General features: G+C 41.1%; 1 protein-coding gene across 1 annotated transcript in view; it reads left to right on the top strand.

Annotated features, from left to right (window-relative positions):
• luzp2 (leucine zipper protein 2) overlaps window positions 1–24,572 on the top strand; it is a 158,509-nt gene that overhangs the window by 66,290 nt on the left and 67,647 nt on the right. Inside the window, exons 2-4 of the mRNA XM_085772226.1 lie at window positions 9,852–9,969; window positions 15,677–15,747; window positions 19,743–19,824. Coding sequence (XP_085628352.1) covers window positions 9,852–9,969; window positions 15,677–15,747; window positions 19,743–19,824 — 271 coding nt within the window. The remainder of the gene's footprint in view (window positions 1–9,851; window positions 9,970–15,676; window positions 15,748–19,742; window positions 19,825–24,572) is intronic.

Raw genomic sequence — 24,572 nt, 5'->3', positions numbered from 1 at the left:
TAGAGAATGATAGTGTTAAATGTCGAGGGAAAGCAATTGGCATCTACTTATGCATGAAAAATGCCTGCGAGTAATCATTGAATTATTCATCTAATATGCTAAGTATTTCTATTTCAATGACTTAAACCTCCCTTGGTGGAAAATTACATAACTTAAGTGATGAACAAATTAGAAAGACTCACTTTTCAAGCATGAGAAACTTGAGGGATCTTACATCGTATCGCAGATCACTACCACAGGATGTCTATATCAGCTGTTGAAACACAGCCTGAAAAAAGAATGATAATAATGAATGAATGAATGAATGAATTAATTAATAAAAAAAAGTCAGGTATTATATTTTCTGTAGAGTTTACATGACTAAGCAGAGGTCAAAATCCACTCCACACAAATGCACTCAATTCATTTATTCTCTTGAACGCTCTACATTTCTACCCTGTAATTCAAGAAAGAGTGAATGATGCAGAATATTTGCATTTATTGCTCATGTGTAAAATTGGTTTACACTACCTTAATTTCATCTGTCTAAATGATAAATACTGATGCATCCAGCCTCTCATTCCTAGGTGGTACTTGTTTTCCAATCATTATTTTGACATTTTAACGTATCTCTTTGTGAACACTGCTCAGCTGCCACTATTATCAAGCTGGATCATAACATTCTTTTTTTGTTGCTTTTTTTCTTGCACAAAAGTGTTTGTTCAAAAAGCTAAAATGTTAAACTGACTATTTTATTTTCAGAGCCTTTTAGTGGGAGGAATGAAAAAGAAAACACAACAATTGTTTGTGACATAGAGGAAGCGCTACATTGCCTCAATAATACTCAAGGGGTTATCTCATACTGTGATTATCGCTAGCTCCTCGAAAACACACAATGGCCCAGAATCAGCCCAACGAATGCTGTCGGTGACGCATGAAAAGCAAAGCCGACAAACCAGCCAGTGGTGTGCCACTACCGCTGCCTCGTGTCCCAATTGTTGAAATACACATGCTAAAGTGCCCTCTTCAGTGCCCTTTTTTTCTTTTTGCCGCTGCCCTTCAAAAAGTCTGTGCACGCCACTGAAACCAGCAGTCTCCAAAAGTATCCAAATATCGACTCTAAACCAGATTATTATTTCAGATATTCAGGAGGACTGTTTTGCACTGCAAAAAAAAGAAAAACTTCTGATGAGCTTATAATGTAGACTCATAAAAGATTGAAAAGCCAAAAGCCAAGTCCATGTCTTTTTTGGTTATACGGGAAGTCTATCAATCTGATGTTTTGTTGTTGTTGTTTTATTTGATCATTTGGAATCAGTTAATCAGAGGAGAGGCAGCCTGTTATTGCTGGAGCTACAGAGAGTCTGAAAGACTTGTAAAAGTGTAGAAGATATGGGACCTTTAAACAACGGCATTGTGACTAAAAGAAGAAGGCATGCCATCTGTTGAGCTGAAGTGTTTCTATTCACTAGTTCTGCAAAGACATGTCTCTCTATTAAAAGATAATGCAATTAAAACAAAAGGACAATGACATTTCCATTAAACATTTCATAGTTCACCTTTGTAAGTGAACAATGTAACTTTTGTAATTTAGCTACCTCATTTTATGAATTCTATTATATTTCCTGAAATATTGGAGGTGAGATTGAAGGTGAGTGCATCACTTGGCTTTCTCATCACCAATTGTTTCATCATATCCCCTCACTAGACAATTAAAGAAGATTTAGTGTCACACATCTCCTGACATGCATTCAATTAATATTCCCTGCTGTCTGCGATGTTTATACAGCACTTGGTAAACATGACCGACTATTGTTGCAGATGTTGGATGGTGGTCATGCTCTGCTAGAAGAATATATTAATTTACCCACAGGCCTAAGGCAATCCCCCTTTATTACAACTATTTGTTTGCCCCCATTATAATGGTATAATTAATCCAGCCTGAAATTGGAGGTATAAACTGCTGTCTGCCCATGATCTGCATGACGGCAAATAAACTCCTTTTTTTTTTTGCTCAGCAGCTGTTGGTTTCTGTGGCCACCACCTTTTAAAATACTAAATACTTTAATCTGGCCCTTTACCCATATTCATGTCATGGTGTGTGTTAGCACTGTTTGGACAATATTTTCATTATTCAAGTCCAAGACTTACATTGGTCACTGGAGCCTCTGAGGAACAATGACACAATCTATTATGTCCAATTTCATCTCATATTTACTTAATAAGGAGCTAATGGCAAGTTTTGCTATTAGTGTTAGCATTAACAGCTGCTTAGAAGAAACACGAGTTCAGCATCAACCTTAATTTCGCAATTTACCAACAGTTGCTTCCACAGATGTAACACCAGTAACTCTTGTCTCCATCATGTTTTTCCTTCCACTGAAGTTAGCATGCTAACTAGTTAGTTAGCCATCTCATCACATAGCCTAGCGACTCACTCACTTCAATCCTAGTCCACTGCTAAGAGGATATGTCATAACCTTTTGTCTTGTAAATACAACAATGATTGAAACTATTCAATGTCCAATGATAACAGATTCATTCAGAATTATCTCCATGTCATTGTCGGCCAACTTTTTGCTTTCACTAAATACTGAGAAAGAAAATAAAAGCAAAAGATTCCATGCTTTTCTTTCCTCCATATTCAACTCATCCACAAACACATTGCAGCAATCATTGTGCAATTTGTATTAGCAGAGTTGAATTACATTCATTTCAACATGTCTGATAATTATCACCCTGCCTACAGACAAACAAGGCTTTTGCAAAAAGGCTAGCTTATTATTATAGGATTGCTGTAATGACTGATGGGCGATAATGTTTTTCTGTCTCCACATTCTATATTTGGTGACTGTGATAAATAAACTGACAAACTAGGATGCAGGGGACAGCAGACCAGGGGTAGAAAGAGGCTGTGAGGCATCCCAGCAGCACTTTGGGAGTAAACTTCAAGGGAGACAGAGTTTGTTTACGTGACATTCTTGTCCTAGTTTGATCCTGTTAAGCGGTACTTATTTATCTGGACCAAACTTATTAAACATCATGTCTCATGTGATTCAGATTTCTGAAATAAGGCGACATAAATTGCTGCTGATTAAGCTACAAGACGTTGGTGAGCACGACGGCATCATGGCTGTGAGGAAGTTGTTGCAAAATGAATTATGGAAATTTATATGACGGCTAAGTGATGTTTTGCTGAAAGGGCTAGCCGGGCAATTTGGTTTGATTTGGTTTAATTGTATGACATTTTGGATTATATATAGATTTCTGCAACGCAACCTTACAACCCGAAGACAAAGAAGACAGAGAAGCATAACACTCAGGTTGGAAAAGCAACTTGTTTCATTTCCAAGACCGACAGTTATTTTAGAAAATGACAGATTCTTGGCTTGCATATTTATTATGGTCATTGGACTATGTGTATCGCTGACGTGGGGAAAATGATTGATAGAGCACGGATTCGGCTGTGGGTGGGTATTAAAATAACATGTCTGGTGGCGGAGGGGCCTCCAAAGACACCGAGCCCATGGGGAATCCTTTAATTCGTCCTTGTCTGAACTACCAACTGTCTCCTGCAAATTTTTCCAAAAATAGCAACGAGCGTTCATGTTGGGGAGCGGGTGGGAGGCGGAGTGGGAGGAGGGGTGGGTGTGCGACATTAGGTTACTCAACCTGCCAACACACTGAGCTCCTCTGATTATTGTGCTGCAGCTAAATGCTAAGCACAAGGTATCAGATGGTATCCACTGTGTCCTTGTGTTAAGTTTTTACTGCTCTCAACATAGGAGCCATCTTTTTGTGATTGCTATCAACTCAGTCATTTTTATTTATTTATTTATTTTTTTACTATCAATAGAACAAACAACACAGGGAGATGAATGAATCCCCAGTATACACTTCCCAACAGCAAATAAAAAGTATAACGGAACAACAAAGGGGAGGTAAATAAATAAATAAATGAAGATGAAAAAATGATTTAGCTGCAGCAGCGCAGCCGGTTTACAGTGGGGTACATCAGACAATCATTCCTTCGAGTGCTGAAATGGATGCATGAAGAAAGGTATTACTATTACTCCAGAGTCTGAATGCCGTGGATACTGAGAATGGATGACTAATACTCCCTGTGAGCATGTTCGTGAAAATCACACTGTGTATTCTGGCTTGCCTTCTGCTCTCCTCACTTCACCTTCAGCTTCGCTCCTACTAATATTCACGGCGGGGTTGTTGGTGGTGATATACTGTAGCGTGCCTCGTCGCCACGTATAATGTAATGACAAATGGTGTTGGTCTGTGACACGTCGGTGGTGCAGACAGGTCAACAAAAGCCACAGCAAAAGCAACAGCACAAATACAGTACTCCAGAACATGAATATATTTGTTCTGTGGCTGCTTTGCAGAAAACCAAATTATTGCCTTAATCTGACTACAACTGGACAACTGAATGCATGTAAACGCGTTAGTCCGACTAATATTGGAGTTCTCCAACCCTCTCCAACACCAATAATTTGATAGGAAATCGACTTTCTCCGACATGCATACGTCTTAATCAGAGTTTAACTGGGCACATCACCCCCTGTGCTGGTGTATGACCCCGGAACAAAGACATCCAAGAAAGCCAGTCGCAGAAGCTCAAAATCACCATGCCTACAAGGGATAGCGTGCACCTTATCTGCACAATAAGTAACGCGCACATTACGTACGAGATGAACAAAGCCATACGATTAAAGCAGAAGTAAGCGATCCGGTTGTTTTGGCTAACTTCTTGTCAGCCAATGGAGTTAGCAGTCCCCGCCCTCGTCCCTACGTCACCACATTCACGTGCATCCCTTGCAGGGGTAGACAATAAGGGAAATTTGCCACAGGCCCACTGGGCCAGTGGCTTTTGAAGATCACTGGCCCCACCATTCTAACCACTGGCCCAGGACAATAGGTATCGATCCCCATATTAACGAAAAACAACATATCCCAGCCAATTCCTGCGGTCTCACCATCGAGGCTGGAACTTTCTGATACCATTACTAGTCAATTTCCAACATTCTTGATACTTATTCAATACCACGATCTTGTAGTTTCTTGAGATTTTGGGGGATTATTTTGTTATATGTATTTTAGTGATTATGTATGAGTTGGTATATTTGTGTTTAATTTTTGTATGTTGTTATTTATTTGAGTCTGAGGATTTATATCCTGTATCAGATATTTTTCATTCAATTTCATTAAAGAAGGTCAAAAAAAGTGCTTTTAAATTCATCAGGCTACTTTATTTAATAAATAAATAACTGTTTCACATATTTAGCCTCCACTGTGGTTTAACAATGAAGTAAAAACAGAGTTAAAATGGTAAATATGCCTCAACACAAACATGAAGTTATGTAGTCATTACTTTTATCCTCCAAGTAGTTCAGTGATATAACTGTTGTTCTCATTCATTCACGTTTAGGCTGTTTCCACAGATTGGTGCAAAACTGACTCATTGTTTCATTTTCAGCTCAGTTTTGCGTTTACACACGTTTTTTTGTTGTTGTTATTATGGTCTAAATGTCACGTGACGTGCCACCGCTGTGGCGCACACCGAACAGCTGGCGCCCCAGCGCGAGCTCTGGCCCGTGTGTAACGTTCGCGTCGGTCCCGACAGGACTCGACCCGACGCGCTGAGGAGGAGGGAAGTTTCATAGTTAAGAAAAAGGTTTTTATCGGTTCTTGTGACGACCTTCTATCAGCAGCAGTGAGTGAGCTGGAGCTGCAGCTGCAGCTGCTTGCAGGTGGTGCTGACGTGCCAGGGCACAGCGCTGGCTGCGCACAGAAAGTAGATGTCTCTGTCGTTGATCGGGTCGGGATCTCTTAGCACTAATTACCGAGACGATTTGACAGTTATCATTTCAAACCACAGGGATTTAATGTGAAATTAGATTTATTTATTTACTTGTTATATTTTTTTCAAGGCATTATTTTCACTGGCCCCACCGGGCCAGTGTTTGGAGCGTTCTGGTGGCCCTGACGGTTTGAAAAGTACGTCCGGGCCACCGGGCCATTTATATTGTCGACCCCTGCCTTGGCTGCACACACAGAGAGGACCGCCCCTTTATGCCGTTCTCTCTCCTCATTGGATAAAGGTTGTAGGATACAAGGAAAGTTTTCTCCTCGGCTTACAGCAGAGCAGAGTGACTGATAGACCCGTGTTTCGGACCAAACACTCTATGTAAGTGATTGCTGTCGGAAGATATAACTATTTAAGACTCATATTAATACAAATATTCCGCTTACTTCTGCTTTAACCATCTTGCTGTTGTTTGAAAATGCCGGTGTTGAGGAGGAGGACACGTTCCCAACTTCCCATCAGTTATTTTTCTCAGTTGCATGTAAACTGGGACAAGGACAGAAGTCCGATTAGACACCAAAATAGAATTTTGAGCAGAGCCCGATTAAGCTGTGCATGTAAACGTATACTGACTCTTTCACAGATTGAATCTCTGGGTCTTGGAAAAATGCAAACTCTCAGTAATGCTGTTGACATATTCTGTACAAAAGCCTATACAGCAGTGCAGAGAAGCTGCATGTACAGTATATCGTACTCTAGCGATAACGTGTGATCATACAGTAGGATTTACAGGCTTGCACTTGTCAACAATGGACCGTGAGCACCGGCAACTCTCTCTGTGAGACCAGACGCCACGGCCTTGGCTTCCTTTTATTGAGCCACAGCTTGGATGTTAGCTGTAGTGGTCAGTGGTTGTTCCTTTAGCCTCAGCAGGTCCATTTCACACTGCAGGGTCGGCCTCATATAACTTGAGAGACCTCTTCTGACACCCAGGGTAAAGAAATATTTGTCCTCTATAATCCGATTCAATAAACGATGCCTCCACCTCCTCCCCCTCCTCCTCCTCCCTCCCCGGTCGTAGGAGTTTGATGAGTTTTGTCAAGACAGCCGGGGATTGATTTCAAAGTGCAGATGTCTTGAAATGAAAGATTTCATTATCTCATCCCGTGGCCATGTGCCTGGTGGTGCCGTTTGTGATCATAAGACGTTTTGTCAGGCATTCTGGACGTCATAATCACACTTCTCTGCCTTGAAAAAGGGGGATCTTTGTTTGGGAGGAGACTGCCAGAGAACACTGGAGTCTAAAGGGGGTCGCGGTACAATCATGCAGCTGTTACCATTTGTTTGTCGTAATGAGCAATTTATAGCGGATTGGGTGGAAGAAAATCCAGACTTTATCTAGGAACCTTGTGATATAGATGATTTCTGTGTCAGCGAGCTTCGAATTATGCGTCTTATTCATTTCGCAGGGACCCAAGGGCTGATTCCATTGGGTAATGAATAATACGGCAGACAGGGGGGGAATCTCTCGCCCCATCTTTCCCTGGTGCATGAACTTGCAATAAATTTCCAGCCAATGCCATATGGTGGCAAGCCATGTGTGGGATTCAGTGCGCCATGTTATTTATTTATTTCCCAGGTGTTGCTTTTCTATTAGTGATTTATGTGTTATTGTGTGTGATCTGTTGCTGGGATCTATGTCATTGGGTGCACGGGGCTTTTGGAAGATGGCCCGGGTTGAAACGAAGCAGCCCATTCAGAATAATCTGACTGTACTTGGCTCCATGCACCAGTGGTTCAGCTTTCTGATTTTCCCCTTTGGACTTTGACATTTGGGGAACGGTCACCTCAATTCTGTTATTTTTTTAAAAAAAAGGGGAAAAAAGCATGCATTAATTTAAGAGTGAGGGCTAAGTGAGAGTTTGTGACTATCAGTAAGTGTTTAGCAAGGAATTATTCAGCTATATCAAGTGCATATGCTTTGCTTGAAGCTGTTGTTGTCATTTGGAGTTTGTGATTACATAATAAGTAAGCAGAGAGGATCCTTTTGATGTTTTGAATTTTGTAGTTGAGAAATAAAAAAAAACGAAACAACCATAAATATCTGTTTTAACAAGCCGTGCTGCTGTGTGCCGGGGTTGTGGTTATTTATTTATCCTTAGTGCTTGATTTTAAACTTCAGTCTGCTTTTCCCTTTCTTGACTGACCCTAACAAAGTTCAGTCTTTTTTCAACTAGCTGCCATGTTGTGAAATTATTATATGGAACACCTAAATTAACAACATATATTTCATTGCAAACGTCTCTGTGTAATATTCACTTGTGGCAGCTAAAGCAGGATTAAGGTCTTTATGGTCATGTGTAACTGTGCAGGATTTGAAGCCTGAATCCTGGTGTTAAGTGTTTATATTAGTATATTCACATAATATTTAGGAGGCAGGTTTATCTGGATCATAAGTCTGTATTACAGCTGTTTACCCTCAATGCGCTGGTGCAGCTTTATGGATCCTTGGATGGGAAATGTTTGCCAAAATCGTCAGTTTTATCCTCGCCCACCCATCCCACTGTACCTATCAATTACCAATTTGAGTTTAAATCTACTACAGCTTGTTCAAGTCATCCTCTGCAGCCTCTGTATGCAAATGATTAACCTCAATACATCATTCTCAAATTAATTCTCATATAATGGTATGATGCCTTTTGAAGAGTGAAATTGCTTTATTCTTCGTGCCACTCAGCTGTTTATTTTGTACCATTTTTTCTGTTAAATCCTTTTCTATTATTATTTTCAACAGCAGCCAAGTTGCAAAGCAATGGCCAAAGTAAAAATGGGTGCAAGAGAGGATCACTGAATGAGGCAGGGCCATTTTTACTCAGTGACCTCAGTTTGTCCCCTGATAAACACACCTTGTCGAGACGTAAAAAGAAAATAACTGTGTTCTTTAAACAGGCTAATTCCACTTTTATGATTAAGATTGCATTATGGTGCTTTGCCTTCTCCCTTTTATGGCTCCGTTGCCTCCTATCTGCAGAGGAGAAGGCTGGATGCACTCCTTTGTGACCGTTATTATGAACAATTACAATTAGATGACTCAAGGGGTCATCAAAGTAATCAGATTCATGGGCTTTATGGGAAATTTAGGGCCTCTAGGCTCTTTAGTTAACAGGGTAACCACATCAAGATATACTTGATTTTAAACAGCTCCCAAAGGAGTTGCCGCTGTCCTTGAGCCAGTAAACAAGGATGTTAGATCAAATGGAAAATAGATTTTCTCACTTTTTAGATTTGTGTCAAAGGAAAAGGACATGGAGGATGTAACTCTTATCCTGCCAACTAAAGGTATAAAAAAGGTCTGATTTTTAAAAAATAAGAAGCAGCCAAAGGCCAAATATTCCAGGTTATCCACCGCCCGAACAGTCTTTCCCCTCCGGCCTGTTCACTTAGTCATGTCCCTTTAACTGTTGTTTTTGTACCCAGATAGTCTCTGTGTCTATTTCTTCAGTACATTACTCAGCTGGGGTTACAATATGCCATTTACAAAATGAAAGAAAATCTTTATCATGGCTATAGTTCATGCGATGATGCTGTGAAGTAATATTTGCCTCCTGTGGAAGCTCCGTAATAAATGACAAGAACGCCTCTGCAGTGCCATTCAGTCGGAGTTCAGTTTTGCAAAGAGAAAAACAGGATGTGACAAATGTGCCCTGTAGAATTTTTCCCTTAATAATTGGATGGAGTACATGAATATTTTAAATGGAAATGCAGGGGTATACCTCTGGTCAAAAGACCTATCTCTGTAAAACGAGCCTTCACTAAATTGGTTGATTGAAAGGAACAGACAGATTTTTTTTCTCCCCCTCTTTTATTCATCCGGAGACTGTGCTGAGTAGATATTAGTTTTCTCCCCTATTGCTCTCCCCTTTAGCTTTAACGATGGTGCTTTTAATCCAGTTTAAAACACCTCTTCCTCCCAAGGGTGCCAATAAAGAGTGAATTCTTTCAGTCAGTGGCAGACATTTAATAGTGAAATCTCGCTCTCTCATTCTCTCAACAGACAAAGCTATGATGGGCTGGAAAAGAAACTAAAGGAAGTCTTCAGTGAACGAAGCAGCATCTTGCACCAGCTCTCCAAGACATCAAAGGAGCTGGACAGCATAAAAGGCAACCTTCAGGTTGGATTTTTACTGTTTCTATTTGAAAGATACAGCCGTGTTGGAGGACTCGGTTGGCCCCCGAGTTCTGGGCCAGAAGTAATTTTCTAACCTCCATTCCAGCCGTTCGATGACTGGCAGAGCCATGACTCTTATCACTTTATTTTTCAATCAGTCTGCTGTATAGCGGCTCGCTGTTGTTAAATTTTAATGTGCAAATGTTTTTCAATTTGTGCGCCCACCCATTGTTACGCTTGCGATGTGTTACTGGAAATGCAGCAGCTGAATAAGAGAGACACCCAGTTGGAAATGCGCATCAATTAGCAGGCAAGTGAGTGAGATCTGTTTGTGATGGAATGAAAACACCAGTTACAAAGAGGAGGAGGAAACTCAGAGCTGCAGCAGTTGGGAAGGTAACAAACGACTTTGCACCTCTGTCGACAGCTGACATCACAGCTGGGTGTTCAAAAAGCCTCTGGTCCACAAATATTAACACTACGAGTCCCATTTTAAGACTGGGTGGGTGCAGTGTCTCAGCAGGAAAATTATGGTGTATTACAACTTGGGTTTTCCTTCTGTTGTTCAATTCATTGGTTCTGTTGTCTCTAACACTGCACTCACCACTGTAATTGATGAGTGGAGGGAGCTGGACAACATCACCACATAAAACAAAGTCTGAAGGGGCGAGTTTAACCCCCCCCCCACCCCCTCCCAGGTTCGTTCCATGTATCTGGGAGAAAACAAACAAAATAACAAAACCTACGCTGGCAGTAAACAACCATGACACTTTACAGGCCAGCTTTTCCATTCAGTTTCCTACGATACAAAGCTGTGTGCGTTCCCAGTTTACCAGTGCAATGAAGGGAAATAGCACCATGATGGATCCAAAGCAACACTTACCGGCTTGTTTCCAGCCAGCGAGACAGTTTGTCCACAGCTGTTTCCATTGGGTCTGTTTTCTTTTAGCTACGTTGCCTTCGAGACAAAAATGAAACCAAAGTTGTAACAGTTGTTTTTCTCTAATTGTGTCCTTCACTAATTAACGGCACACATTTATTCTCAACGAAAGGCATGGGTCTTGTTAAATCAGAATGTAAACAGACCCGTGGCTCTCACGAGATGCAGGGCTTCTGATTAATATTTTTTTATTTTTAATAAAAGTGCCACTTGTTGTCATTTAAAATTCGGCTCGTTTCCTCCCAAATCCTACTTTACATGCATGTGCGTGCTGGAGAGTTTAGAAAAATTTCACCCTCATTAAATTAAGCCTGAAAACAAAGATGCCAAAACGCAAACAGTACCTCCTACAGCGTGGGTGATTCCTCATAAATGGGTATATAGGACAACTTCAGGTGAACGATAATGAGGATTATTATCACTGCTCCAAAGGGAGGCGTCTGTTGGTTCCTCCAGTTACCGGTCATGGACATCCTGTCAAGTAATGTACCATATAATACTGTAGATATTATAATTCTGTGTGCATTTCACAAAACACAATTATCTCGGTGCCAGATACTGCACATCACGTCCCACCAGTCAGTTTAGGTCAACTTCATTACGGTTCTTGGCAATCACAAGAAATGAACAGAAACTCAATTATGCATTCAGATATTTTAATGATTCACCATTTTTCAGTTACATTAGCGCACGCGACAGTGATCTTGCGAAACATGGCTCCCTCCTGGTCATTTAGTCCTTGGGTGCCAGATGCCCTGCGTCTCTCTACAACACTCCCCAAGCAGCAGTCGGACTGATTGTTTCCTCTTCGTGGGGTGTTGATGTTTTCAGCCTTCAGGCAGCTTTTTGATGGCCAATCGAATTGTCAGGAAATCAATAATCAAAGAAAATGATAAGCACACTTTCCCCTCTCCCCTGCATTCGTGTGTGTTTGCGAGAAAATGTCCTATATGTGTGTGTGTGTGTGTGTGTGTGTGTGTGTGTGTGTGTGTGTGTGTGCGTGTGTGTGTGTGTGTGTGTGTGTGTGTGGATAAAGCCCATGTCTGGCTACCATCGTCCGCGGGCCAGGCTTTGATGTCTACTCACTCCAGGCGAGCTAGGTTGGCATCTGTCTTGGCCCTGGGCCCTGTGCCAGCACACTGGGCAGGGCAGAGGTTGGGTTAGATTTGGAATAATGTGCTGCAGAACAAATCTATTCTTCAGGGGGGAAAACATCATCTACATAAAAATCATCAACTTTTAAAAGAGAATCGCATCAACGGGGGAGAAATGTTTACTATTTATGGAAAGATTTGACGGAGCAAGTGTTTATAGTTTTAATGAGTTGCCCTCTAGGTGCAGGTCAGCAACCCTAATAACTGAACGTGGTGTGGTGCAATATATTCTTGGCAAGGGCTCCCAGGTGAGATCTTGCAAAGCAGCTAGTACAAAAAGAGGTCTGTTGCTCTGCACCTGACTGTGGGCTCTGGTAAACATTTAGATTGGAAAATAACTATTACACAGTTGCCCATAAGTTAAAAAGTATTGTGGTTTAAATTCAGTGTTACCTTTAGGGTTTTTTTTTTCTCTCTCAAAATGAAAGCAGTAGTATAATAATAGCACCCTGACATATTAGCCCCATATTCACTATAACTACAGATTTATAACTACAGGCTTTACACCGCAGTTTACAATCCGTAACACCAAGCCAGGTTTGGTGTGAAATTAAATGATTTGCTTTATGACTCAAAGTAATTGAGGTAGGGAAGAATAAAGTCACACACAAAAAATTGAGTGTCTCACAGCTGCACATAAGACTCTACCAGTGCTTGTTTTCAAATGTGTGTGGACATATTTGATGTATTTCACATTTTTGTTTCTTGAACGGTGCATTTAATCACAAAGCAAAGAGAAGGGTTAAAAAATAAAATTATGTGTGTGGGTTAATGATAGATGGTATCCACACCTCTCTTCCATTTGCATTTATATTTAGTGATTTGGCCGATGCTTTTATCCAACGTGACTTACAAGTGAAGGCCAAGTGTCAGTGCAGTGTGTGACCTTATAGTAAGCACTACTTCAATTTAATAAGTTCAAGGAGATCAGGTGCAAAGTGCAAACTAAGTGTTAATTAGGCTTATTGGGGTGTCGCATGTATCGACTTGCCAACCTATACTCTGCTTTGAAAGAACTTTCGAAACTTGTATTTGTAGATTTCTGCCATCCAATCCTTAAAGGGATAGTTCAACATTTTTGGCAAATTGGCCATAGCCATAATCCCTATAGTCATAGCTGTAGGTTCATTACTTTTATTTGTCGGTGCAAGCTATTTTTAGAACGGCAGAGCAGAGCCGTGAGCTGCTCAGAGCTATGCTACGAAGGCGAATGGGATTTCTTGGTTTCCCTCATCAAACTCATGAAATACACGATCTAATAACTCCAAAGCGCAGAGTTGTTCGAGGTAAATACAGAGACTGCTTGCTGAAAAACTGCTCTGATGGGAATGCGCATCAGCGGTTTAGTATGAATTTACCTCGAAAACAACATCTCCTAGCGTTCCGTTATTATATCATAGCATGGTGAATGTGCAGGTCACAACTTGACCATGAGACAAACCATGAGAGCGTTTTGGAGTTCTTGGATTGTGTATCGGATTAGTTTGATGAGGGAAACCAAGAAATCCCATGAGCTTCCGTAGCGTAGCTCTGAGCAGCTCTCGGCTCTGCTCTGCTGTTCTAAAAACAGGTAACGAACCTATCCATTTAAACTGAAGGTGTATCCAACCTGTAAACTGTTTTCAGAGGACAAAACAAGGCTTGTTAAAATGTATGGCCTGAGCCTTAGTCAACGATTTTTTATAGGGAGGAGAAGAAAAAGTGGCCCTCTTACTTTTGTCACATAACAGATATTCTGGATGCCACAAAGAGACAATACAGGCATGTGGAATGGCCTGCTGGAGAGCCTCAGGGCCGCAGAGACTGTTGATGTTTTTAAAAGCAGGCTCAAGACACACCTTTTTAACTTGGCTTTTAACTGATTTCTTCTTATCCTTCTCTGAAACTCCTTTTTAACTAGTTATTTATGGTTTTATTCAGACCTTAGAATATTTTTTAGAAACTTTTAGGATATAGGTTTATGTATTGTATCTTAGGTTTTTTCTTTTAGCCTCTCTATTCTTAATCTTTTTAACGTTGATTTTATCATGTTTCTTTAAAGTCTAGCTCCAGTGTTTTCCTCACGGGGGGCCCTCCACACTGGGAGTAGCTTCATCCACCTGTGGGGGTGCCACCTGGGGGACTGTCCTGGCCTGGATGGATGGGGTGGCACCGCATCACGGCCATCTTCACAGCCGTGGTGCGGGGTCCTCTGTCTGTCCTGGTTGGGTGGTTCCTGTGGTGGTGCCCCCCCTGTGGCATCGATCTGCATGACTTCCCGGCGTGGATGGCTCCCCAACGAAGCTTTCCTCACACGGATTGTCAGTGCCTAGCCATATAGCCATATCATACCTTAAAGGGACAACGAGGAGTTTTGGAAAAGCGAATTGTTTTCACACTACATTTATGAGCGCACCGTGAATTTCTTTGACCGGCGCAAGACGGACTCATGTTTTCATTCATCAAGAATTAAAGTCAGAGGTTCGAAGACGATCAGATACCGTCGTAGTTCCGACCCGCCGGGCAGCGTCCGCGAAACCGAAAGTAAAGAAACGCTGGTCGGCTCGCCCAGCATTTCCGCCACCACTAATAATAACAAAATAACGATAGAGACAAAACGATATATTTATCGAAAATGGGCCCATTAACAAGTGTGGGTAGCGTAGATTCATCCACATTAATATGAGACTTTTTTATTGTCGCGGAATTTTTCGTTCTGCCGCTGGAGAAACTCCTCGTTGTTGTTAATATGTGTGTGTGTGTGTATGTGTGTGTGTGTGTGTGCATGTGTATGTGTGTGTCTCTGTGTGTGTGTGTTAACATTGTAAAGCACTTTGTGTTGCATTTTTATATGTATGAAAGGTGCTATATAAATAAAGTTTGATTTAAGTAACAGCTCAAATCTGTTTATTGTTCAGCATAATCATATTTAAGATTAATCCTGTATTGTTCACTTATGGATATAAATACGCATGCAGTGAAATCAGGAGCTGAGGAGGCGGAGAAACATGCCCTCTATAACTTTATGAAAATGTGGTGCTAATTGCCACAGATATCACCTTCAAGCACAATTTAAAGAAGCTATCTCTCCCTCATAGTCCACTTCTTTTTTCCTATCTGGGGGTTTCTGTTCAGCTCATAACAGATAAAATAAATATATCTTGGAGAACCTGCGGCGCAATCAGAGACCTGACTAATCCATAATTACCCACCAGGCAGGTGCCTAAGTGCCAGTGGAACCCAGTCTGTGTGTCTGCCTCTGTCCTTGTTGGGATTTTTAGAAGAAATTTGCCCCCAGATCATTAAGGGCCGTCTGAATTTTTGGGGGCATCAACAATATTTTACATCTGCAGTTTTATTTTATAACGGTTACTGCAGTTTTTTCGAGTGTGGTGCTCTACATATTGCATTACATTATTTACCCATGACTCATTGTTAACACTGAAGCGTGTGATTGTTGCTTAAAGGAACTTGCAACCTTGAAAACCAGGGTACATTTTGAAATACAGTTCAAAGAGACTGTGTACACTGTGGTTGCTTTGTGAGTGCTTTGAAATCATTCTCATTGTGGAATTTGTCATCTAGTGTGCACGACTGTGCTTTTCCTGGAAAAAATAGTGTTGTCTGTTCCCTTTCAGACGCTGAAAAGTGATGACTCAGTGGCCAAGAAGGACGTGCAGAGGATCCTGGAGCTCAGCCACAAACAGAGGTAATGTGAGGCAACAGGAGTGAGTTAGACATGAGTTAACAACAGCAATTATACTGTGACAATTCATTAAATGTCAGGCCTTGTTATGTTATTCCCTGAACACCAAAATCATCACCGTCATTATCAAGTACATGTTATGTAAACACTGAATTATATTTAGTATATATTTTAATCTGTGAAAACATTTCTTCAAATATTAACTATTTCTCAAAAAACTGTTGTGAAAGGAGCTTTTTCAAAGAACCCTGCAATCCAAAAGTCAAAGTCACAGTCATTCATCTATAGATGATGACATGATTTGGAGCTCCTCTATGGCCTCAGGGTGGGTTCACACCTAAAGGTCTGTTATCTGATTTCAAACCAATGCAAGGATGATATATTGTTGCAATTTTTCAGTCGGTGCGGTTTGTATTCACAAAGGCCAAACATGAATTTACCTCAAAAACAACTTAATCACGTAACGTTGTGTTAATATCTCATAGCATGGTGAATGTGCAGGTCACAACTTGTCCACCAGAGCGTTTTGGAGTTGTTGGATTGTGTATTTGATGAGTTTGATGAGGGAAACCAAGAAATCCCATTAGCCTCCGTAGCGTAGCTCTGAGCAGCTCACGGCTCTGCTCCGCTGTTCTAAAAATAGCTTGCACCAACAAATAAAGGTAACAAACCTACTGCTATGACTATAGGGATTATGGCAATGGGCCAGTTTGCCAAAATGTTGAACTGTCCCTTTGCAATCACACGGTCATATCACAGAGGACGACAGACTGAGAACCTACCGCACTTTTTTGTCCATTCGCCATACAAGCAGGAGCAGTGAGGTCAGTGGACAGTGAAGTTCACACGAACATGCAAAAATTGTAAAGCTGGCTCATCATAACAGCAGCACTTGTTTACAGAGTCCATGCATCTCCTAGAGTGAATGGATGAAATGATGCGTAAAACGGGCCCGCGCTTCCTGTGATTGCTGCGGATGGGGTTTTTTCATCACATTAGAAAGGTCCTTTGCTGGTTACAGGAGCTATTACCCCCCAGTTGGCAGGAAACGCTTTATTCTTCCACCTGTCATAGTAATGCGAACACAGCTGTTTGAATGCATCACACACCGTTCCACCTGTGTGTGTGATGCTCAGCCATGCACCTTGATGGCTGAGCATCACACACAGTCATATGTGGAACTTTTTTACATATAAAAACAAACCTTCTCAAAACATTATGCTTTTGAACTAAGTATCAGTATCACATGAGCAATATCACCATTGCTTTTACCTGGTAATGGATCAGTAAGAAAATCGATGGTATCACACGTCACTAATTGACAGTGGTCCAGCAACACTCTCTAACAACATCAGCTCCCGCCCACTTCAAACTTCTGAGAAGAGCCTCAAGTACAAAAGAGGACAAATTTCACAAAATAAACAAAACTTTCCCACCTTTGATTGAAAACAGTGTGTTTATATTGGATCACATTGCTTATAGCAAGACGCTAATTGATTAAACTTTCAGGACTTTAAATGATGGCTCATTTACTGTTAATGATGCTGGTTATCCTAAAGTATTGCCCAAGTTTGTGTATGTAAACAAACAGGTGGATAATATATAACCCAAGCTTAAATTTTTCATGTAGATTTGAAGAATAATGCACTTGAGAAAATGCGCATTTAGCCTTTTGTGAGTTAGTGCTTAATCTTTTTTTTTTCTTCAGATAAGCTGAAGGAGTGTTTACCTACAGTGCGTTACCTGTTAGGATTGTCTGATTAATGTTGTGTGTAATGAGACTGTTAATGATTAGCAGTCATTTGTGGCCTCAGTGCTCTCTGAAATGTCAGCCTGATTGAAGTCCAGCCTCCCGTGTGCAGTATCTTGATAGCCAATCAATAGCCTATCTCCAGTCCGTGGCAGCTCTCACATGTCATCAAGCTAAAAACCATAAAGCAGCAGCTTGGCTCAATGTTGCCTACCAAGCATTTGTGAGCCACTTTCTTTTTTCCAAAGTGTTATTAATCCACCTTTGGAGTTCCATGTCTGCCAAGTGTGATTACTAGCTGACTCCATCACGGTGGATGCAGACAGGTGATTCATTGCGAGTCATTTATTTTTGACAACTCTTAACAGCGATTTGATTGCTTTCTGAAAATATTTTTTGCTACAAACTGTAATGCAACGGAAACATTTTCTAAAGCAGCAGGTATACAGACAGTAAAAGTGTAAATTTTTTATAAAGTTTCAAAAAGCGGCACCAATTAATTCAGCTGCGTTTTAACCTGTCAACCTCTTTGTACTGACTTGTCGTGTGCTCGCTGCTCTGTGCCTTCACTGTATCTCACATTTGACTGTGCTCTTTTCTGTCAGTTTGGGCAGTTTTGATCTTGTTTGTACAGAATGTTTCCAAGTCTTGGATGCAGAAGATGGGAATATAAATGAAATGCCAAAGCAGTGTTGGTTGGCTGGTCTCTGTGAACAAAAGAAAGGGGAAAAAAAAAAAAAAGTTTGCTTGGCTGAATTTATGCCAAGAGACAAGACCACTGGCATTTAAAATCAAAGAGTATATGGCTGTTGAGCAGTGAGTGCTGCTGTACTGCCTTGAAAGATACTGCTGCTTCACTGCACGGCCAGCCAGCTATGACCATGTCTATACTTTTAAACTTACCGCCTTGCTTGTAAACAGTAAATAGGCTGTTATCTCTAATTTAACTGTACTGCCCTTTGATGAGATTCCTACAACTGTTTTGGAAACCACTGACCCACATCACTTGCCCACTTGATTTATAATTCAGTGCGCATTGATGTTATCTGTGCACAGGAGCATCAAACGCTTCTGAAATACCCATTGCATCTTAATGTATTAACATTTATGTTAAACACATAATGAATGCAGCACCAGTCTTCATACAGCATGCATAAAATCGCTGTGGCGCATTCAAATTGCTTATACGTAGGTTTACTACATAATATAATACCACATAATGAATACTACACACTGTGTTTTTTATACATTTCCTTATAGATACAGAATCAAGTAGCCTCTTTCAATTATGCTGCTTGTGCTGATGTTATGCTTATGATTGTTTGTTAAACTGTGCAGTATAACAAGCTTTGTATGGAAAGAAAAACCAGCTGCAACCAGCCGAGCTTTTAAATTCAAACAGGGCAACATGAAATATTTAAAAATTGTTCATTTGTTGGTTTTGATCGTAAAGAAAAATCAATGGGGAGAACCAATGCTTTTGAAGCCACAGGAAAACAATGTGACAAATGAGTTAATTTAGATGAGGGAGAGATTAAATGAGGCTTGTTCAACAGTTCAAGAAAAAACAATTTGGTGCATGTTTGGAAGTCAGTTTAGCAGCACATGTTCAACAAATGCATCCTGCTTCATGCCTGTATTGCATGACTAATAATGCATTAATGATTGCACTGTTGTACCTTCATTACTGCACCTTCCAAAATGGGAATCTGATGTTAAGAAGATTGTGAGAACTAAAAATGACCCTGTGTTCTTTTTTGTTAATCACAGACAGGATAAGCTCAGGTTTTCTTTTTTACCTTTACATGTTTCGATGGCAGACCTTAATTTGTCCGTGATAAACGAACAAGAACACTTGATAGTCCCACATAATGAACATAAACACTTTGTAAAAATGAAATCACAGTATTTACATTTCAATATCTTTTGGACTGAATCATCTTTTACCCTTAAGTATATTCAAGAATGTTTTTATATCTCCTAACTGCTGAAAAACCGCATGAACTTGATTTAACCCATCACAGCAGGTAGCAACACATATAAATTGCCATTCTCTTTTTGTTTTCTCAGCAGACGTTAACCTGAGACTGGACTGAAAATTGCTTAACACAAATCAGGCTGTGTGCAAAGTGGCTCACGACCATGCGGTTTAAGAAAGGCTTCTCTGCAGCGGCACAATGGCGGAGGCCTCTGAGGGTGTGAGGACGGCGTGCTAACAGTGTTTCTCACTTCCCCTCTTGCTTGACAGAGAGGAGATGAAGTCCCTCCAGGCAGCCTTGCAGAAGCAGCTGGATGAGGCAAATGAGAGAGCGGAGAAGCAGCAGGCCACGGTAAGACAGAGCTGACCTGACCATCAGCATCCGGTCTCATCTAACCAGGCCCGTCACCTGTCACACAGGCCCCCTCAGTGATCCACACTCATTACCCAGCAGCCGGCTCTCTCACCTCCTTACCTCGCCGCTTAATTGAAACTCTCAGAAATAGACAAGGGGAGCTTTGGTTTCCCAACCCCCTCACACCAAAATTAATACGATCGGACAAAGGCTTATTAACCTACGAACATGTACTTATCTATCCATCCATCTATCCGCGCACACCATCTCACTTTCTATCTGCGCTGCCCAACAGACTCTCACTTTGCCTCTAATTTAATTCCACACAGTATCTTTTAAACACCTCCCGGCCAATTCAATTCAATTATCACTTAGTCTCTGTAACCTCGGAAAATGGTGAAAAATACCCATCACCGTTCCTCAGACCCAAAGGTGATTAGCTGAAATTGCTTATTTTGTTTCACCTACACTCCAAAAGCCACATATCCAAAGTTTATCATCACATAATATGAAGAAAGCAGCCGTTCTTCACATCTAAGGAGCTGAAACAAGTGAGTGGTTGGCATTTTTACCCATGACCAAGTCATGATGAGGATTTCATTAGTTTTTAGTTTCAATTTGGTATGATTTCTTTTGCTTACCACTACTTTTTTTCTTTTTTTTGTGCTGGTGTCCATGGGGATGTCTTACTGGTTAGGATAGCTTCAAATGAGATGACATTAGGATCATTATAAAGGATTATTCATGTTTGTCTGTTGTGTCTTTATTCACAGCTTTTGACATTTAGGCTTTGGGAATTATTAGAAAAAACAAAATGTCATAACACTGCACCCCCTCTCTCCTCTTTTCTCATTCATCTTTCACCTGCACTGTGCCTCCTTTTTTTGTTTATTTTTTGGGAACACACTACAATACTTTCATGCAACCAGTCTGGTTACCAGTCCATAGGGATTTGTACAGTTAAGTCCAAATGAAGCTTGAATTAGCTTAGAAGGTGCCAATTAGCAAGATGTATAAATATGACCTGGATGTGATGTTCACTTACTGGACAATTAGGTGACAGTATATCACTGCAGCTAAGTCAAGCAGCTGTGAAGTCACTAGTTCTGTAATTGCTAATCACTAACACTTGGCATAAAGGTCATAATGACAAGCACTTAAATGAAGTGACTTCCTATGAATGTAGGTACGGTAACGTTGTTTGGGCGGTGTAGTGCTCACACAGTGTGCAAGTGACTATCATTAGTAGCCTGTTGATATCGTGAGACATTCTTGCAGCGTTCTCATGAACTAGCAGCGGTGGTGCACCACTGCTGAGTGAATATAGAGGAAACACTGCTGCGATTGTAACAACATAACCAGACTGTTCAGAGTTATGTCACAAAATGCGTGTGACTACAACAAATAAAAATGATAGTTTAAACTTGGAAATCCACATTAATCAGAGTTAAAACCTGTATCTACACAAATGAATCAAACTAAATTATTACTCAATCTGCTTAACCAGCACTTATTATGGGCACAGCGTATTTCTACTTGAAAGGCATTCAATGTCAACAGAGAATGGTATTTCTATGATGAAAATAGTGACTTCTAGTTTGCTCAGTTATAAGCCCTCAGTACCACGGACACTGGTAATGTAATCCACTGACTTGTTTCAAACATCACATGAGTACCAGTACATTTAAGAAACAAATATTGGTTTCCAAGTTAAGATCGATCTTAAGGGCTTAACAGTGCACTAAAGTACTGCTCAGTTAAGAAGGAGCACTGAGAAAAGGGTTTTTCCCAGATGAGTTCTTAACAACCTTCTAAGGAGAAGCCTAAGAAGCTCTTTAATGGCGCATTTCCACTAGCACGGCTCGGCTCGGTACGGCTCGGCTCGGCGCGCTATTTGCGTGTTTCCACTAGCACGTAGTACCTGCAATCAGGTACACTTTTGGTATCACCTCAGCCCTGGTTCCAAGCGAGCCGAAGCGTTACTAAAACGTGACGTCAGCCGACTGCCTTCCACTGATTGGCCGATGAGTGTCGTCACTGGAAGCGACGACCGACAACAGAAATGTTCCTGCTGAAGCCTGTTATTACCAGAGAATTTCTAATATTTAGACTGGCTCTGTTATTACGTGACTTTATTAAGTTTTAATATTTTTTCATGCGAGAAAGTAACTGTTTAGATCCCCATGTGCGGTTAGTTTATCCAAACGACGGCTGTTTAGAAGTTTGCCCCGATGTTTTTCGGAGAAGTGAAGCTCCAGGTCCGAGCAGCGACCGCGACACCACAGAGGCAGCAACCCGGCTCCTGACGTGCTCCGCCGGCCAGCCTACCACCGTCACCCCGAGGAGAACAGACCGCTAATTAACTTCCCCGATGGCTTTTAAGAGGTTTACCACCGGCTGGTTAAACTCTTAAATGTTGGTCTCATTGATGAAATCTAACAATTGTGGCTGTAGCAGAAGTTTGTTTGTGGTTAGACAGAAGAGCAGCACTGCCTTGGGGTCTGTGCGCACAGAAAACACCACATTACATCAATAAATAAATGTTTTACAATGAACCAGGCCGATCTCAGAGCTGGCCAGACTCTCCGGTAAGGCATATTGAACGGTTAAATGCCGTTAACGGGACGAGAGCAGTTAAAACGGCGGTTTAAAGCTAGCTACAGCGAGGGTAGGTTCACTTCCTGTTTACAAAGTAAAAGCACCAATTCTATCGTAATGGCTTTCCTTATGATAAAAGGCAACGGGTATTTTATTTTGTGAAAATAACCGGAAGTGCGTTGCTCACTACGGCTAGCTTTAGTAACGCCGACTTCGTTGAAACAAAATTGTAAACAGCTGGTATTTTGTCAGTTTTTCAACACGTTGGGGATCTAAACGACTACTTTCTCGCCTGAAAATGTTTCAAATGTTGCTAAAGTTATATATTTACAGAGTTTAGAGCGTTGCTCGGCGCCGTGTAAATGACGTCACGGCGGCACTAGTGATACTCAGTTGTAATGGAAACACAACCAAACCGAGCCGTGCCGTGCCGTGCCGAGCCGTATCGAGCCGAGCCGTGCTAGTGGAAATGCGCCATAAGAAATCCTTAAAAGGAGCTGTCCACCACTGTGGTGCTGAAACTAAATCATGTGCCAGGCAAATCAATTTTTATATAAATTTCCCACTCAAACAGGACACAGGAACACACTTGTTATTCCTCATACTTGATTTTCTTCTTTTCTTCTTTCTATTCTTTTTCTTTGCAGCTTTGAGTGCACATTCATAAACCATATATATGATGCACACTGTTTTAATATGTCCTTGCTTAGTGTTATAGTGATTTGCCTGACACAACTGGATCTGTGAGGGTTTGCTCACTAGCAGACTGTTAAAGGACAATTCCAGGCGAATTCAGCTCAGGGGTGTATTTTCATATCATTTTAGGTCTAAAAGAATGAATCTGAAGATTTTCAGTTTAATCGCTCCTGTTTTGCGGTAGTTGCGTCTGTCCGCGCATCGCCACGGCAGCAATGAATGGGAGTGGATGTAAGTTCCGCTGTTTAGGCTGTTTACAGCCCTCAAAGCAGCAATTTTTTTCCACAGACAGCGTCAGGTGGCTACTCAAACATGCACCGAGAAGTTTATTTACTTCAAGCAAGCCGACATGTTTGTAAGACTAGATCTAATTCAAAGTCTCCCGGAGTCTCGCGCGAGACCCAGTTGCCGTGCTCGGTGTGTTCAGGTGCAGTGGGAAAAGCTACCGTTTGTGAATATCAACTCTTTACTTGCTTCAAGTAAAAAAAACTTCTCGGCGCATCTTTGAGTAGCCACCTGACGCTGTCTGTGGAAAAAAAATGTACACTTCAAGCAAGTAAAGAGTTGATATTCCTGTGTTTATGACAAAAACGGTAGCTCCTACTGCGCCTGAACACACCAGCACTGCAACTTTGGGCTCGTGCGAGACTCCGGGAGACTTTGAATTAGATCGACTTTTACAAACATGTCGGCTTGCTTGAAGTAAATAAACTTCTCGGTGCATGTTTGAGTCGCCATCTATGCTGTCTGTGGAAAAAAATTGCGGCTTTGAGGGCTGGAAACAGCCTAAACAGCGGAACTTACATCCACTCCCATTCATTGCTGCCATGTCGATGCGCGGACAGACGCAACTACCGCAAAACAGGAGCGATTAAACTGAAAATCTTCAGATTCATTCTTTTAGACCTAAAATGATATGAAAATACACCCCTGAGTTGAATTCGCCTGGAATTGTCCTTTAAGTGTGGGTCAGCTTGATCTTACTTCCTTCTTAGTGAAAGATTATCTTAAGCTAAGTGTGAGTCTGGGAATCACGTTTTTTTTTCATAGGAGGTTTAAGTGCGTTCTAAAAAAGTCTTAACACGATGATCTTCTTAACTGGATCAGGGGAATGCAGCCATTGTCTTAACATGTAGCTTTGTGAGTAGTAAAAAGTAAGGATGTCAGTGTCAGTGTCAGTATCACACCAAGCAAATTACAACTGCAGTGCTCGACTGTGCAACAGCAGCCATCAGCATTTGAGTTCAGACAGTTAAGGCAAAAATGTATGTAGATTAACATGTTGTGACGCTAATAATCATTAGCATAGCAGTGTGCAATGCTAAGCCTTGTTTTTAATGGTTAAATTGTCAGAGGTCACCACTGATAGGTCATATGAGTTGAAGCTGTTTCTGTGGACAACACAATGACAAGAATATGAGATGAACTAGTTTACAGCTCTAATATTTTAA

This window comes from Trachurus japonicus, chromosome 3 (assembly GCF_045865225.1).
Source record: "Trachurus japonicus isolate A0001 chromosome 3, Traja_1.0".
Classification (NCBI taxonomy): Eukaryota; Metazoa; Chordata; class Actinopteri; order Carangiformes; family Carangidae; genus Trachurus; species Trachurus japonicus.
This window is presented reverse-complemented; position numbering and strand designations above follow the sequence as displayed.